At 44.4% G+C, this 17,997-nt stretch overlaps 1 protein-coding gene across 6 annotated transcripts in view; it reads left to right on the forward strand.

Annotated features, from left to right (window-relative positions):
* The window catches only part of Tiam2 (TIAM Rac1 associated GEF 2), a 172,351-nt gene that overhangs the window by 74,320 nt on the left and 80,034 nt on the right, over positions 1-17,997 (forward strand). For all 6 annotated transcript variants that reach the window (XM_048354337.1, XM_048354340.1, XM_048354339.1 and 3 more), the window contains 2 exons: positions 13,079-13,183; positions 15,543-16,709. In XM_048354337.1, coding sequence (XP_048210294.1) covers positions 15,549-16,709 — 1,161 coding nt within the window. In that variant the 5' untranslated portion in view covers positions 13,079-13,183; positions 15,543-15,548. The remainder of the gene's footprint in view (positions 1-13,078; positions 13,184-15,542; positions 16,710-17,997) is intronic.

Consider the following 17,997-nt stretch of genomic DNA (forward strand, 5'->3'; position numbering starts at 1 on the left):
CTAGTCCTGTTTTAGCCTCAGATTTCATCTGGTGTTGTTTCTTTTCAGTGTGTTCACATCGAGACTGTTTAGACTCTGTTACTTTTGTGCCTTATGATAGATGGTGTGGAAGGAAACATAAACTTGGTGGATGAGCCTTGGCTTCAGGCCCAAGTGTTGGAAGAATAAACTTTACTCATGAAGAGGTAGACTGTTACCACTCTCTTGGGAGGGATGCACGGGGCACTACAGGTGGTGTCAGGATGAGGTTGGTCCAGGGAATTCCTAGGACTCCAGTGAGGGCTGGAAAATCCAAGGCATCTTTATGCCAAGCCTGGAGAGCAAGGAAAATCCTTCTCCCGTTGGAGGTCAGTGTGGCACATCTCTTTGGTTGCAGATTGATGGAGGGTAGTTTCCAACATGGAGGAGAGAAATGTGCCAAAACCCATAGGACTGAAGGCAGTGGGAAGTCACTCTGAGAAGTGAATGAACACAGATTACTTTCAAGTCCTCTGTGGCCATGGCTGGAAGGTAGAAAAGGACAGTTTACAGAGTGAAGAACTTCAGGGGATATGTGCCTAAATTAATCACTTACTAGGTGAGTCATAAGTGAATCAAAATAGCCAGTCAATTAACTACAGAGCGATGGGAGCAAGAATTCTCTTTTGATCCTTCTGGCTCTGGAGCTACTGTCTGATCTCTCTACTCTTCCTACAGTGAAACCCAGGCCAGTGGTTTGCATTCAGATTTTTTATGATCCCTGCCTCATCATTGAACCTACTGTAGGCTACCTTTCTCTACCCTCACTCTGCTCTGGTCAAGTTCATCAAGAATCTCCACTTTGCCACCTCCAGAGCTTCCTTCTAAGCCCTGGCATCTGGAATCAGGAGCACCGGCTCCCGCTTCCCAGTTCCCTTCCCTAAACACCTTTGCTAATGGACCTTCACCACAACCTTCTTGGTTTCCTCTTGGGTTCTGTTGTCTGACAGTTCCTTCTGTTCCCTTTCCTGTATTTCTACTCCTTTGCTTCCTATCTTAATGTTGGAATGTTCCATGGCCTCCCAGCTTCCCTTTGTTTACCTGTCCATTCAGTTTGTGTTTGTGTTCATATGGATACGCAGCACATTTCCTCCCTCTAGCTCACCTCCAATGCCATCCAGATTTGCATTTACAGCTGTCAACTCAACATTCTCCTGTCACACCCAGTGGGCACTTAAGCCTACTGTGCTCAGAACTGAATTCCTTAATGTTATTATTACCATCATATTATATGTTATGATATAATATATAATATATTATGAATTTTTGTGGTGGTCACTTATCCATCACTGTGACAAAATACTGAGAAGATGAACTTTAAAGGAGGAAAGTTTCATTTGGATTCAATGTTTCAGAGGTGTCAACCCATCCATAGACTCTTGGCTCTATTGATTTTGGACCTGTGGTGAGGCAGAAGAACATCATGGCAAGAATGTGTGGCAGAGCAAGGATGCCGACTTCATGGCAGTGGAGGAGAGAAGAGGCAGGGGAGAGAGGAAAGGACAGGGAGGGATAGGGGGAAAGGAAGAGGACCATCTCCTTTGTTCCCTTTCCATCCTTGCCCAATCCCTTTCTCTCCATTTCTGTTTTGCCAAAGAGCTGATAAGACACCAGTGTATACTTTCTTTTTTAATTTAAGAAATCATCTTTTATAATCCTAGCTACTCAGGAGGCTGAGATCTGAGGATCACAATTCAAAGCCAGCCCTGGTTAGACACTTATCTCTAAAATTAACCACTAGAAAACTGGTAGTGGTACTGCAGCTCAAAGTGGTAAAGTGAAAACGAGCTGAGGAGCTTAGGGACAGAGCCCAGGCCCTGAGTTCAAGCCCTATGACCGACCAAAAGGAAAATAAAACACCAACAAAAACAAAGGAATCATCTTTATTTATAGCATTTACAATGGGAAACCTTCAGTATATACTTTATTTTCCTTGCTTGTTGTTTATCTGTCTCCTCTATTATATAAACTCCATGACAACTGGGATTTGAAGGCAGGTCTGTTTAGTTTATTGCCGTGTCCAGTCTAGAAGAGAATCTGGTACTGAGTAGTTAGTATTTATCACAGCAGTCAACCAGAGTAGGAAGCCAGGCCTGGTGTAAGCACCCTAGTATAAATGCTAGATGTCTTGGTACTGCTGTATTTGATGTTAAAAGTGTAAATATTATGTTTTGCCTCATGATATGCACTTCTTTCCAGTGGAAGCAATATTTAAAGGACTTAGCAGCTTGTGAAGTGGAAGCTGCAGGGAGATACCCTGAGGTGTTGTAGGGTCTCCGGAAGGGCCCTTCCCTTGGGCCTTGGTACCTTAACTCATCCCCAGAGTCCTCGAGAGGAATATTCTTATTGGCATTGAGAATAGTGACCATGATGTGTAAAGTATTTGGAAGACAAAATTCTCATCTGTGCAATGCTCTTGACAAAGCGGTAGAGTAGAATAATTGAAATTTAAACTTAATGTTCCTGAGCTACCATACAATCCCGGTGTTCATTTCATTCTCCCTCCACATTCCTGCCTCTGAGACCCTTGTTGCCTGGGGAAAGTAGCCCTGGGGGAAAAAACAAAACAACAACAACTTGTCTCTGAGTTGCGTTTAGAACATAAACCAGGGCATAAACCAGTCCCAACTATGTCCTGAAAGGGGAGACTGAAAGTTAAGATGCACTTTTTAAGAAAATATGGAATGATTTCACATTAAAAATTGCAGGGAAATTTTAAACTATTAGGATCTATAGCTAGACCTTTGGTGTCTGAGGATGCATGGTTCGTTCCAAGGAGACCACTTCTGAGGAAAGACAGTGGATGGTCATGTAGAGTACTGAGTTTATGTATGTTTAAACTCAGTCCTCATAAGTTACTCAAATTTACTCAAAGGCACCGTAGATTTGAGCAGCTGTCACTTAAAACTATGTGGAGCAGGCTACATTATTGACAAATGGGTGTGGCACACATTAATACCGTTCACCCAAAACTAGATCTTAGTTCATGCTGCTCTTTGTCTTGAATACTGCAGATGCTTGATTCAGTGTATCTATAATGCCACCCAAGTTGCACCAATACTGGTTGCCTTCATCAACTCTAAAAGGCTCACTTTATCCCTTAAGACATTATGTGCACTTTTTTTTTAATTTGGAAGGATTACTATACAAAAACCCAGAGTATCATTTGCTTTTTGAGAAGCAGATTTTCACAGATTAAGGGCAGGGACTCAGCATGATTACATGATTGAAATGCAACTGATGCACACACAGGCCTGCCTGAGACCTTCACTGCATCTGCTGGATGAAAAGTGTGCATGTGAATTTAAAATTTTTATTTTTGAAATGTATTTATTGTATTTTTGACCACACTTGATAAAAAAATAAGGTGTATTAAATCAAAAAATAATGTAGTCTTATTAAAAAATAGAGATCCACATTTTACAAAATGATATAAAAGGTCTAGCTTTCATTCCTACCTTTACTCCTTAGTGATCTTGAACAAATCTTTTAATCCTTGGAGGCTCAGTTTCCCTATTCAGTATGTAACAGTGCTGATTACGCAAGCCATTAGGGGCCTGTCCTGAGACACTGAAGACATGAAGTACCGGGCAGCCACACTGAGAACAGCTTAAACCCAACCCGTCCACCCTCATTTGCCCATGTACTTTGGATACCCTTGCCCCAATTACATTCTTATGCATTATTAGATCTAGGGCTACTCAGATTTTTACTCCCTGAAATGTTCTACAAAATTATTAGCTAAAAACCTTAGCAGATCTGTGTATAATCCTGAGTTGAGAATTTCAGCAGTGATTGGCTTAGTTTTGTCTGCAGGCCCGAGACTGACTTACCTTGTAGCCTTACGATGGAAACTTGGAGAGGGGAGCTCTCAAGTTGGCCCCCAGCCCCCAGCCTGGGTAGAATAGTTACACATTTATGAGGGTGGGGAAAGCACCTATTTACAGGAGGAAAAATGTGTGGCTTGAGCCTATTCAGTTTTCAGCTTAAATGGAACAGTGTATAATGAAGAAATTCTTTGCCAAGAATAACTTGGCACAATTACTGTGGTATATTTCGGTCGCAGAATGTGATGGAGACTCAGGAATACGACGTCTGCTTCCAATTTACTAAGGCATGTGCCTTTTCTGCCTGTCGGTGAGAAGCCACGTGGTTAGAGACTGAGACTCTGGGCTGGGTGCTGTGGTGTAGAGCTTAGGCGGGGTTTGCTGGTGCCTAGGCTTGCTTTTGTGGAATGGCTCAAGCTCATAAAAGTTAATAAAGGAAGGTTATTTAAAAGTCATGCTAGCAGTCTTAACCCTCATGCTCCTAAGGTACAAAAGAGGGTTATTGAAAGGTCATACTAATTGTTTTGAATCCTTGAATCTCTGGAAACCAGGGTATTGGGACTCAGTGTGGATCGGATTGAGGGGAACTTTGATGGAACACTGGATATATTTAAAGAATAAAGCAGAGACATCCTATGCTCAAAAGCGCCTTGATGAAAATGCAGGAAATGGCATTTTAAAAACAATTTCTGTAAGGAAACTGTTTTATCATCACCAGAACGATTTATTTCACTTTAAACTATATGGATGCTATAATTTTGCTCGAATGAATATTTTTTAAAAAGTCCCTGAAGTATTTTTAATTTCTCTGATGGTTAACATGTAGTGAAGGCTGCTCGATTTACTTGACATTTCAAAAACATGCCAGTAATATTTGCGGCATTGTGGGTCTCTGGACCTCTCCTAAACTCAATGCTGTTGAAGTTGTCATGTGCTCTTTTGTTGGTTTGCCATATATTTTATGTTTGGAATCCCCACAGGGGATTCCTTCATCCTCTGCTCCTGGTAGCACCCAGAAACACAGTGCTTGGATACCTTGGGGGGCAGTACCCCAACTTCCTGTTGGATTGTCAAGTGCAACACTTGAAGTTCATTTCAGAGTCCTTCTTTGTCAATGCTGTCCTTTAACCTGGTGGCTACCACAGAGTACCTAAGGGCACAGGTGATGGTGATTTGCTCTATAATGTTCCAGGGGTGGTAGCTTTCTTTTCCTACTTGCTTTCTCCCTCTTATCTCCTCCTCCTCCTCCTCCTCCTCCTCCTCCTCCTCCTCCTCCTCCTCCTCCTCCTCCTCCTCCTCCTCCTCCTCCTCCTCCCCCTCCCCCTCCCCCTCCCCCTCCTCCTCCTCCTCCTCCTCCTCCTCCCCCCCTCCTCCTCCCCCTCCTCCTCCTCCTCCTCCTCCTCCTCCTCCTCCTCCTCCCCCCCTCCTCCTCCTCCTCCTCCTCCTCCCCCTCCTCCTCCTCCTCCTCCTCCTCCTCCTCCTCCTCCTCCTCCTCCTCCTCCTCCTCCTCCTCCTCCTTTTCCCAACTTTGTCCCTGCCACCCTTACCACCTTTCCCTGAGTAAGCTGTGGTCTTATTCCACTGTATATAGGTGTTAATCCAGTCATTTGTGGATTCAGTAAGGCAGAAGGAGACCTGTGTCTTTGGGTATACTCTTTGTTTCTTGGAATTCTCTTGTTTTTTCCCCTTCCTTTCCTGACAAAATTCTACTCATCCTTCAAGTTCTAGGTTTCTTTTTTCCTGGGGATTATTCCTAACTTTACTAGGAAGAATTTGAATACCCAGTGGAGTTTCTATGAAGTTGTAGAATACAAAATGGAGAAAACCACCAGGTTAATTTGTGATGTCCAGAACTTCCATCGTAACAATGATGGGTGCGTAGCTTTTCCTACTTACAGATGAAGTGTTGCTCATGGATGGTGATATTAAAAAAATTCTTTTTCCAAATTTGCTTACTAAAAAAATCAATCAATAAAAATACCCAAACATTTCCTACTCTCAAAAGTTTGACACTGTTATTCCCTTGTGTTCCATTGTTGAATGTTATTGATGAGAAGTTTGGAGTCATTCTTTCTTTGTTGGTCTTGGAGGCGGAGGGTGGGGCTTGAACTCAAGACTTGGGCACTGTCCCTGAGCTCTCTAGTGTTCTACTACTAAACCACAGTGCCACTTCTGATTTTCTGGTAGTTTATTGGAGATAAGAATCTCTTGGACTTCCCTGCCTGGGCTTTGAACTGCAATCCTCAGATCTTAGCCTCCTGAGTAGCTAGGATTATAGGTGTAAGCTACCAGCACCTGGCTTATTTTTAGACTCTTGACTGTTTAGTTTCCATTATAAGACATTACATTTAATTCTGACTTGTGATTAAGTCTTCTTAGTCATTGTATTATTAGACAGTCCAGTGACTTTTTTTGACAGTTGTAATTTTTGGCAGTATAGAGGTTTGAAATTAGGGCCTCATGCTCATTTGACTTGGTTCCTCTTCTGGTGCTTTACTGTTTTAGCCATGCCTCCAGCCTGTTTTTTGCTTGTTATTTAGGAGATAGAGCCTTATAGACTTTTCTATCTGAGCTGGCTTTCAATGATGGTCCTCCAGATCTGTCTCCCGAGTAGCGGTGATTACAGGCATGAGCCACTGACACCCTGCTAACAATTGTATTTTTAATGCCCCCAAAGCATTTTTTGTTCTTTGATTACATGTTATGCTCAGAGATATGCTTTTATGGATGCCATAATGATAAGAAAGCAGCTGCATACTTTTAAAATTACCATATGTTAGCCATACAAGGAAGGATTTCCTTGTGACACTTCTATGCATATATACAATGTATCTCAATCAATCTCATCACTCCCCATCACTTTCCCTTACCGTCCTATCCGCTTTCTAATATACTTTTAACAATTTCTTAATACAAATGGAACAGTTTCATTGATCTGTTTTCAAACTTGCTGACAATCTATTTTGACCATACCCAGAATGAAGAATTTTTAAATGTTTGAAACTCTTTATATAGTATTTGGTTGCCTTTGTCTTTAGACATTAGTGGTGTCTTTGAGCTTAGGGCTTTAAGCTTGTTAGGCTGGTGCTCTATCCCTTGAACCACAACTCCAGGAGTCTTTGGGTCTATAGTAGCTTTCTACAACCTTTGTACCATTCTAGTGAAACTGCCACTTGAGTTTTTGAGTCATTGTTTAAAAAAAAAGAAATTTCTTTGCTTTAGCTTTGGGGTTTTTTGCCTTGTCATGTACAAAAGGGGTGCACAGAAAGGGAGGGAAGAAGAAGGGTCAGTTCCAGCCATGGTTTCCAGTATACACGATGTGGAAAATGAACTATGCAACTTGTCGGCAGAGCTGGGGGAAAGCAAAGCAAAGCAAGGGGGTAACATTGTCCAGAAAAGAAATGTACTCATTGCAGTGATAACCTCTCTGTACAGCACCTTAATAATAACAGTAAATTTTTATTTAAAAATAATAACCTGTGCAAACCAAATAAAAAAAGGATGTAATATTAATTTACAACTCAAGCACACACAAAGAAGTTCATTTCATAGAAGAATTTCCCCTTTGGGGAGACATTATTTTATGTTCTACTTACTAAATTTTCTCTTCTGGTCTATTCTAATCCTATTCATTCAAAAATGCTGATGTCAGTTCACTTAAATAATTTCATAGCCCACTGTTGAGCCATGATCCATGGTTTGGACATTACTTCTGTTAGCATTACCCCTGCCTCAGGTCCTCAGCTCCTCCCATTAGCCCCCAGATCAACCCATACCTAAACTCTCTGCCCTAGAGAGCTGGCCCTAATGGGCCAATCCCACTCACCATCAAGACCTACCTACTTCCCCTTTAGCCCCAGAGAAGTTGCCACCTGGGTAAGGTGCAGGTGCCATGTTGTTCCCTGTCCTGTGGGAGATATGGCCCCACTAATAAACCTCCTATTGAACCTTCTTCTCCTGTCCGAGACTATCTCTGCATGGTCCTCTGGGATGGCTGGGACAGATCCTTTCAACTTCTACGAGCAAATGACAGTTGTGAGAAGTTTTTATGGAGCAGGTGTGAGTCCTGAGACTTTCCCCATGGTGTGTTGCCTTCACTTAGATGATCAACTGTGCAAAAGCTGGGCCACTGTCCTTGTGGAATTTATTACCATCCCCCGTTGAATATCAGAACCTCAGCTACTGGAATCCGGTTCCCGAGGCGCACCCCGCTGCAGATGGGCCATCCATTCATCTGTTAATGTGCATTTGGAGGGCGCCCTGCTGCCTGGAAGAGAACCAGGGCAGCCTCCATGCCTCCAGCTTTGGAGACTCTTAGTGGCAAGCAGCTTGCTTCCTGCCCACTCGATTTGTAAGGATTACTCTCTCTAAGCAGGATTCCTATGGAGACCAGATGTTCCTTTTTGCCTGCCTCCTTATATCAGTCTGTTCAAATCATCTTGTAATCAGAAGTGAGTCCCTTCAAGTCTTGGTATTCGATTCATGACGAGAGAAAGCAGGGTCTGGCAACATTTACAGAATTTTAATTTTGGATCCTTAATGGAGTTGAATGTTTTTGTTGTAGTCATAGTGGCTCTTTAACATTTTTAGTGAAACATGCTATAGTAAAATGTCAGTATCAGCGCTGTTTTGGGCCACATATGTGGTTGTTAGAGGGTTAGCAGCGGCTCTGGTCTCTCCCTACTCTATGCCAATAGCACAATCCCAATCTCCTGTCCCCAGGGAGACAAAGTCATCCTGGTTTACATAACTACTTTAACATAATACTGGCTGTTCAGTGAGCACTAGGGTTAATTTCTTACGTTTTACTCCCTCAGTATCTAATAATGCAAGTCCTTGTTTTTCTTGACATTTGATGCCTCTTAACAATTAACTAGGTAGTATTTTTGTTTGTTTTTGTTTTTTTCTGTGCTGGTACTGGGCCTTGAACTTGGGGGCCTAGGCTGTTCCCCTTAGCTTTTTCTTCTGCTCAAGACTGGTGTTCTACCATTTGAGTGCCACTTCTGGCTTTTTTTGATGGTCAATTGGGGATAAGAGTCTCATGGACTTTTCTGCCCAGGTTGGCTTTATAAACTATGATCATCAGATCTCAGCCTCCTGAGGGGCTAGGGTTGTAGGTGTGCGTCCCCACTGTCTGGTTTAAATCAGGTTCTTTCTTATTCTGCCGTTACCTGGGGAAATCACTGAAAATCAGACACATGTAATAGAATTTAGAAAAGCCCAAACATCTATAAATAGGTGTAATACTTAATGATTAATAGCTAAGGGAAGATCTGAGACCACAAATGATTATTATAAAATCTGATATCATCATACACCAAACTAGTTTTCTAGCTAAAAATAAAGAGTACTGTGTTGCATCTCGCAGTTTTTCAGGTGTCACATATGTTTCTGTACCTGATTCTCAATCTATGAGGTAGGTGGGCAGATATTTTTACCCTAGAGTTGCAAAGGGGGAAAACAAATGGTGTGATAAGTTTACCTCCACAGTCACATATGACAGACAAGAGACTGTCACAGATTTTAGCCCAAGTTCTCAGACGGAAACCACAGTGAATTCTGGCCTTTATCTCCTTAAACATAGACGTTTCCCTGCTCCGCCCACCCTAGCCAAAAAAGGAACCTAGCAGGTATCAGGATGGTGGGCATGGCCAGCCCTTATTTGGCGCTTAAGGTTTGCCTTGGGCAAGGATGAGATTCTCAGTTCAGTATATATTTTAAAAAATCTCTCTAGACTTATGTGACTCCTGTTGGTGTTTCCTGGTGCAAGACTTTGAGCTCCTCTTCTGTCTGGCACAGCTATAAATCTGCCTTTGTGCCGTAACCCTGGCTTCAGTTCTGCTGGCCCCCCAGACCTGCCCCCGGCCCTCCGTACGGACCCTTCTTTACCACTCCATCTGCCTGCCTGACAGCTGCCTCTTGTCCTCCGTCTGGGCTCAGTGCAGGCAGGCAACATGGCAGTCCTGGTTGAGGAGTCTTTTTCTTTTTTCCTCAGTAAACTCTGAACCCCTTGGAAATAGAAACTGTGGACTCTTGACACATCCGTGCCCAAGCTGAAGGCAAGTGAAGATGAGGTAAATCTTAGATTTTCTCCTGGAAGTTCTTTTTTCTCTGCTTTTTTTTTTTTTAAATATGTCACAGTGGCTGTTGGGGTTATGATGGCTGGTCTATGAAATTCCTCCACTCTGCTGGACATTCTAGTGTGGTAGCTCACAATTTAAATACTGAAAAGAACTTTCATTGTTGTTTATAATTTTGCCTGAAAAAAAATTTATGTAGCACATGCATGTGTGAAGGGACCCAAGGGGAATACAGAAAATGGAAACCAAAGTTTTTTTAAGGGATTATGGCCAATTAAAATATTTCCAATAAAAATTATTAAGAACACACGTAGCATATAATATAACAAACTATCATCAGTGAGCTGATGTTCAGAATGATGTCACTTACATTACCTCTGTCAGCTTGGGGGCCTTGCTACATTAATCATTAACTATACCTAAAGCATAACTACTGTAGATTACTTAATATGTATTATTGCAGGCCAATATGCTTTAACATGTATTATTTCAAGTTTACCTTGCATTGTTTCACGGTAGTATATGTAATGTGTATTTTTGCTGCTTTCAGATACCAGCCTTTTAAACTATTTATTTCTCCATAGTTGTTAGGAGTTTATAGGACATCCTCTAGTCGAGGATAGAGTCTCGTGCTATGTTTCTTGCAATAACACACACACACACACACACACACACACACACACACACACACGCTCAAGCTGTTGAGTTTCAAAAGTAGTAAGCTGCATTTTGGATAGGACCTGCTGCTAGGCTACCAGCATCCACCCTAGATTCTGGTTTCACACATCCCAGAATATCTGCCAGTTGCCCTCTGACCGGCCTCTGGCTGGCAGTTTTGTTCTTCTGGGGTGGGAATCTGGAGGGTGCTGTGGCTGCCGGCAGAGCAGCCAAGGAGAGGACTGGGAGCCCTTCCTGTTCTAGTGATCGGCCTCACTAGGTAGGAGATGTATAAAGAGACACAAAGGTCCCCTTTGATCAGCTCATGGTAAAGGTCTAAGAGCCAGAAGCTTCCATGGCCACTTCTAGCTTTCTAACTTGAAAAAAAAAAAATGTCACTGAGGGAAGACCAATAACTCTTAAAAGGCAGGGCTGGTATGTTCAGCCCCCGGGCTGGAGATGGGGCAAATCCGTGCCGGGCAGGGTGGGATCCTCGTTACTACAAGGTAAATGTCAGTTGCATGCCCCATTCCAGTTCAGCTTCCTTAATTAAATGCTGGCCTCAGGGTTTTGTTTTTGAGAGAGAGAGAGAGAGAGAGAGAGAGAGAGAGAGAGAGAGAGAGAGAGAGAGATATGTACTGGTATGGGCTTGAACGCAGAGCCTGGGTGCTGTCTGCCCCTTGGCTTTTTGCTTTGTATTCCTCAGATCTCCTCTTCCAGAGTAGCTGAGTAGTTGTGAACCACTGACACTTGGTCTTGGCTTTAGTGTTTTGTTTTGTTTGTTTTCTGCTCCTAAAACTTGAACTCTGAGCCTGGGCCCTGGCCCTGAGCTCCTTTTGCTCAAGGCTAGCACTCTACTATTTGGAACACAGCATTACTCCTGGCTCTGTGTGTGTGTGTGTGTGTGTGTGTGTGTGTGTGTGTGTGTGTGTGTGTGTGTGTGTGTGATTTAATTGGAGATAAGAGTCTCACAGACTTTCCTGCCTGGCTTGGCTTTGAAACCCAAACCTCAGATCTAGCCTCCTGAGCAGCTAGGATTACAGGTATGAGCCATCAGCTCCTGGCTCTGGTTTCAGTTTTGGTAGACTTAAAATGAACTACTAGATTTCTTGCTGATGGCCAGGTGAAAAATCCACTTGACTTTTTTTTTTTTTTTTTTTTTTTTGGCCAGTCGTGGGGCTTGGACTCAGGGCCTGAGCACTGTCCCTGGCTTCTTTTTGCTCAAGGCTAGCACTCTGCCACTTGAGCCACAGCGCCCCTTCTGGCTGTATGTGGTGCTGAGGAATCCAACCTAGGGCTTCATGCATGCTAGGCAAGCACTTGACCACTAAGCCACATTCCCACCCTTAACCTTCCCCCCCCCCCACTCCAGTTTAAAATGTGTGTGTATGGCTAGACTTGAGTAGGGCATAGACTGTGAGTCCGGTGCTGTTTACTCCCCTCTCATAATTTCAGAAGTCACAATTGAGCCCTCCAAAGAAGACAGCCAGTAAGGACATGAGCAGATGGCCTCACTTAGTGTCAGGGAACGAGAGACCTTTCCTCTCTCCTCCAGAAGGGCTGTCAGAACCCAATAGCAGTGAGAAAAACCAAGCTGAAAACAGATAAGCCAGTGTGGGAGAGATTGTGGGGAAATGGGAGCCCTGGTGTGCTGCTGGTGGGAATGTAAAATGGCGCCACAACTACCAAAGACTTTTCGGCCACTCCTAGAAGGATAAAAGCTTATATTGGGAATATTTCTCCACAACTACATATAAAATCAACCCTCCAAAAAAGGAATCTAGTCATTCTTACACCCTCTCCACTCTGCTCTTCACCTCTGTGAGAAAATAAGTGCTTCGTGCAGAGCGGTGAATGAATAATGCCAGATGTCAGCTCTTCCCTTCTTCCCTCCTCTTCCCCTCCCTCCTCCCTCTCCCTCTCAGAAGCCCACTCTGGCCTTCTTCCCCTGCTTAAGGAAAACAAACAAACAAACAATGAACACACAACAACACCTCATTGCTGAGGTCCACCTCCATCACCTAAGTTGTCTCACACAGGGATGGTTCACTGTGCTTTTACGGTTTGGGTTTTGTTTCACTGTCTGGGTAAGTAGAGAAGAGCAAACCTTCCTGAACTGCCCGGTGTGTCAGTGATCTTTCAGCCAGTGTGTCTGAGGGCTGTTTTCCTGGGTCTGAGGTTTTTTGTCCTGGGCACGGTGTCGATGGATGATGAGTCAGGTGTGACTCATCTGAACACTCTCACCTGCTCTCTCTTGAAACAAAGGCAGACTTTGGGCTGCGGTCTGGGCATCTGGTTGATGGATGGACAGTTGTGGCTTCCTTCACATCTTCAAATAGCCTTGATGAGTCAAGCAGTTCACAGACTCTCCTTTATAACTCTTGATAATGACGTTGGACACCTGTGGTTTCTTCAGATGATCCACACTAAACCTTTGCTTTTGGGGAGTTGAGCCTACAGTGCTTGAGGCATTTTTCTCCTATTCTTGTTTTTCAGAGTCACTTCATGGATGACAGGTGCTTGTAACTCCTCTCTGCTGCTCCAAGACCATGTAAGGTGCACTGCCCATTAGCCCCGCCCAGAGCAGAGACAGGTTTGCAGGTAATCCTGTGTGCTGCCGAGTAAAGGGTTATTTTGGTCCAATGATGTAGATTTTAGAAGTTTTGATACATACTACCAAAGGAAAGTGAACTTGTGTTTTGTGGCTGGCATTCTTAGCTACGTAGGAAGAAAAATCCACTAACTATACTTGCAAAATAGGAGCATCAATTCCTATTTGCCCCCCAAATTGACACACTGATTAAAATGGAAAAGTAAGGAAGAATTGGAGAAAACCTTAACTTTGTCCCTGGCTTAACTAATAAGCTTCTTGAACAAAGTGTGGTTTTCAAGGGGATTAGAAGAATCTAATGTTTTTTTTTTTTTTTTAAAGATTAAAAAAAATGATGGACACATTCTAAATGTGTCCGTTGGGACACTTTTATCTTGTCATGTTCTTAAGTGAGGACAACTGAAGTCCTTAGATAAACTCTCGGCATTGATTTTATTGAAATGGTTTCTCTCTCTCTCTTTTTTTTTTTTTTGCCAGTCCCAGGCCTTGGACTCAGGGCCTGAGCACTGTCCCTGGCTTCTTTTTGCTCAAGGCTAGCACTCTGCCACCTGAGCCACAGCGCCACTTCTGACCATTTTCTATATATGTGGTGCTGGGGAATTGAACCCAGGGCTTCATGTATACGAGGCACACACTCTTGCCACTAGGCCATATTCCCAGCCCTGGTTTCTCTTTTTTTTAAAAAAATTGAAACATTGCTGGACATCTGTGGCTCACGCCTGCAATCCTACCTATTCAGGGGGCTGAGATCTGAGGATCACAGTTTAAAGCCAGCTGATGCAGGAAAGTCCATGAGACTCTTGTCTCCAATTAACCACCAGAAAACTGGAAGTGGCTCAGGGGCTCATGTGGTAGAGTACTAGCCTTGAGCTGAAGAGCTCAGGGACAGCACCCAGGCTCAGAGTTCAAGCCCCACAATTGACAAAAAAAAAAATCAAAACATTTATTGTTCAGTAGTTGTACAAAGAGGTTACAATTCCATAAGTCAGATTATGAGAATAATACATCTTGGTCAATGTTACGCTCTCCATCATTCTACCCTATTATTTCCCCTCCTATCCTTACCATCAAGTTATGTAGTTCAATCTTTATATACTGTACAATGAATATAATAACTGCACTTGCTCATCCTTCTTCTTTTCATGAAACATTTTCTTTTTGCCCAAATAGGAGCAGCTCACTGTTTTTAACCTTAGCCTTATTTTGAGGACTTATGTCCTTTTCTTTGTTGGTATTTTAGTTTGGGGTTATGGTAATTATAAATGTGAGGGTTTTTTTTTGGTTGTTGTTATTTTAGCTGTAACCTCTAATGCATCAGTCCTCTGTTTTTGGGGGTTCTGTAGCTGCAGATTCAACCAACTGAACAATAGACATGTTTACAATAAAATATGCCTATACTAAACATGTACAATCATTTCTTCTTTATCATTAGTCCTTAAGCAATACGGTATAACAACGCTATACAACACATGGACATTGTATTATAATCTAGAGTGGATTTAATGTATACACCAGCTGGGTGCTGGTGGCCCAACCATGTAATCCTAGCTACTCAGGAGGTTGAGATTTAAGGATTGAGGTTTGAAGCCAGCCTGGGCAGAAAAGCCCCCTGAGACTCTTAGTGGCAATTAACCACCACCAACAAAGTGGAGGTATGGTTCAAGTGGTAGGAATACCAGCCATGTGTAAAAAAGCCAAGTAAAAGCATGAAAACCTGAATTCAAGCTCCAGTACTAGCACACAGACAGACAGACAGACAGACAGACAGACACACACACACACACACACACACTAAATGTGTGTTGGTTCTAGACAAGTACAATACAATCCTACATCAAGGACTTCAGCTTTTAAGATTTCGGTAGGTATGAGGATCCCAGAACCAAACCTTCTAATGTTATATGACTTCTTAGTTCTAATTTGTTGTGTAATGAGAATGCATCTTGCTGATCATTGTAAGTCCCTGACTCTGGGCTGATGTCGCAGAGACACCTTTCCCATTGGTTCCTTAAGAATCGTAAACCTATCAACACCAAGTCTGAAGGATGTCTCTGCCTTCCGCTGATTTTTGTGCCCATTGGATCTCTGCATTAACAACATACCACCAATAAATAATGTGCTTAAAATCTCTAGCACACGTGTGCTATGTTGTGTGGGACTGGTGAGTAGCCTTGCACAATAAGGGGTAAGTCATTCCTGTAATCCATTCCTGTCTCTACTCCTCTGAGTCATGCCAGGCAGAGAAGGAAGCTGTGAAATGGGTAGGACATTACTTTCCTTGGAAAGTTCTATCATAGTGGGGTGTAACTTAGGCCGTGGCTCTTAGTAATCCAACTGTTCTTAATTTAGGTTGAAATGGGGAACTCCGAGAGTCAGTACACCCTCCAAGGATCTAAAAATCATAGCACTACCATTACTGGTGCTAAGCAGAAGCCTTGCTCCCTGAAAATACGCGGCATCCATGCAAAAGACGAGAAGTCATTGCACGGGTGGACTCACGGCAGCGGCGGAGCGGGCTACAAGTCCAGGTCGCTGGCCCGAAGCTGCCTTTCTCACTTCAAGACTCATCAGCCTTATGCCACGAGACTCAGTGGCCCCACATGCAAAGCCTCCAAAGGCCCCGTCTACTCCAAGCACCGGGGAAACGCCCCGGGACCTGACTGTCAGGACCACGATGCCTTCCACTATGTCAGCCGTGAGCCAGCAGATAACCACATCACCTCCAGAGACTGCAACGGGCACCTTCTCAACTGCTACGGGAGAAATGAGAGCATGGGCTCCACCCCGCTGGGGGAGGACCGCCGGAGTCCCAGGGTGCTCATCAAGACACTGGGGAAGCTGGATGGCTGTTTGAGGGTCGAGTTCCACAACAGTGGTACCCACAGCCAAGGGTCTGCAGAGGACCCCGGCGGACCGGTGCAGCTGCTGAGGTACTCGCCCACGTTGGCATCCGAAACCTCTCCTGTGCCCGATGGCAGGAGGGACTCCAGCGCTGACTCCCCAGCCAGCCAGCGCCCTTCTCCCACAGACTCTCGCCTGCGCTCCAGCAAGGGCAGCTCCCTGAGCTCTGAGTCCTCCTGGTACGACTCCCCCTGGGGGAATGCTGGAGAGCTGAGCGAGGTGGAGGGCTGCTTCCTGGCCCCCAGCACTCCCGATCCCAGCTTCCCGCCCTCCGATGCCAAAAAGCCTTTCAACCAAAGCTCTTCCCTTTCCTCCCTCCGCGAACTCTACAAAGATGCCAACCTGGAGAGCTGCTCCCCCTCGGGCATCTGCCTTTCTGATGACTATATTGGCTCCCACGCCAGTCTCAGCAACCGTGTCTCCTTTGCCTCGGACATAGATGTGCCCTCCAGGGTGGAGGACAGGGACTCTGTCCAGTACGGTTCCTTCACCCTTCCCTGCCGGAAGTCCAAAGCCTTCACTGAAGACACCGCGAAGAAGGACACCCTCAAGGCCAGGATGCGACGCATCAGCGACTGGACGGGAAGCCTCACCAGGAAGAAGAGGAAACTCCAGGTGAGTTTGCTCATCCGTGAAGCGGGTTGGTGGGAGGAGCGACGTGGAAGTTCATGTGAGTTAGGGCAAGAGGAGTCAGTGTAAAGGCCTGGCACATCTTTTCAGGTATGGGTTTTCACTCTTAAGCCCACACCTTCAGTGTCGACATACCTTAACCCAGGCTGAAAACAAAATACCACCGGTGTGGTATTTATCACAGGTCCAGAGTCTGGGAGGCCAGAGGTCAGTGTCCCAGTGTGGTCGGATTCTTTGTTCCTGCCTGCCGGCAGCAGCTTTCATACTCAGTCCTCACAAGGTGCTGAGCCCATCAAGGCCCCACCCTCTGCCTCCAGAACCCTTCCCCCCATCCATCATCAGACTAGGGGATTAAAGTTTTAGCACAGGATTTGGGGCAGGGGTACAGTGTTCAGCCTACAGCACCCGTGTTCTGTGCCTGTGTTGGTACTGCTGTGTGGTCTTCACAGGACTCATCCAAAGAGCTGGCGCCACCTGTTCTTACAAAGTGCAGAACTGGGGACAAGTCCTGGGTGAATTAGTTCTCTGAGGGTTTTGCTTGATCTCATCCTCTAACAAAAAGGAAAAGAGTTAGTTTGTTTATTTTTTGATAAGTGGGCTTCCCGATCATGCTATTTCTTAAAGAACATTACAATTTCTGTGTCCTAGTTGATACATCAAAAAAAATTAAAAGGGGTTGGGGATATGGCCTAGTGGCAAGAGTGCTTGCCTTGTATACATGAGGCCCTGGGTTCAATTCCCCAGCACCACATATACAGAAAATGGCCAGAGGTGGCGCTGTGGCTCAAGTGGCAGGGTGCTAGCCTTGAGCAAAAAGAAGCCAGGGACAGTGCTCAGGCCTTGAGTCCAAGCCTCAGGACTGGCAAAAAAAAAAAAAAATTAAAAAGGAGCTGACATTGTATCTGCACATGTAATCTGACCACCTCCTCATGGGAGATAGCTAACCAAACTTTGCTTTTTTAATGTCTCCTATGAAGGGAGATGTAATGGCAAAAATATAATGCTGATAAAATAAGAATCGAGATGATAGATGATGTCTGTAACCCTAGCTACTCAGGAGGCTGAGATCTGAGGATTTACTTTGAATCCAGCTATGTTCGGCTGTCATCTCCTGTGTCTCCTGGTTGATTCTGTCATGGAGTTCCCCCCCCCCGCCCCCTTACTCCACGTCTATGTGCTTCTCGTCTGTATTTGTGGCCTGGCTTACACGTGTCTGTACCAGATCCACTAGTTTTAGTGCTCAGTTCAAAAGCAGTTGGCACTGTGTTGTCAC

Source organism: Perognathus longimembris, chromosome 9 (genome assembly GCF_023159225.1).
Source record: "Perognathus longimembris pacificus isolate PPM17 chromosome 9, ASM2315922v1, whole genome shotgun sequence".
Lineage (NCBI taxonomy): Eukaryota > Metazoa > Chordata > Mammalia > Rodentia > Heteromyidae > Perognathus > Perognathus longimembris.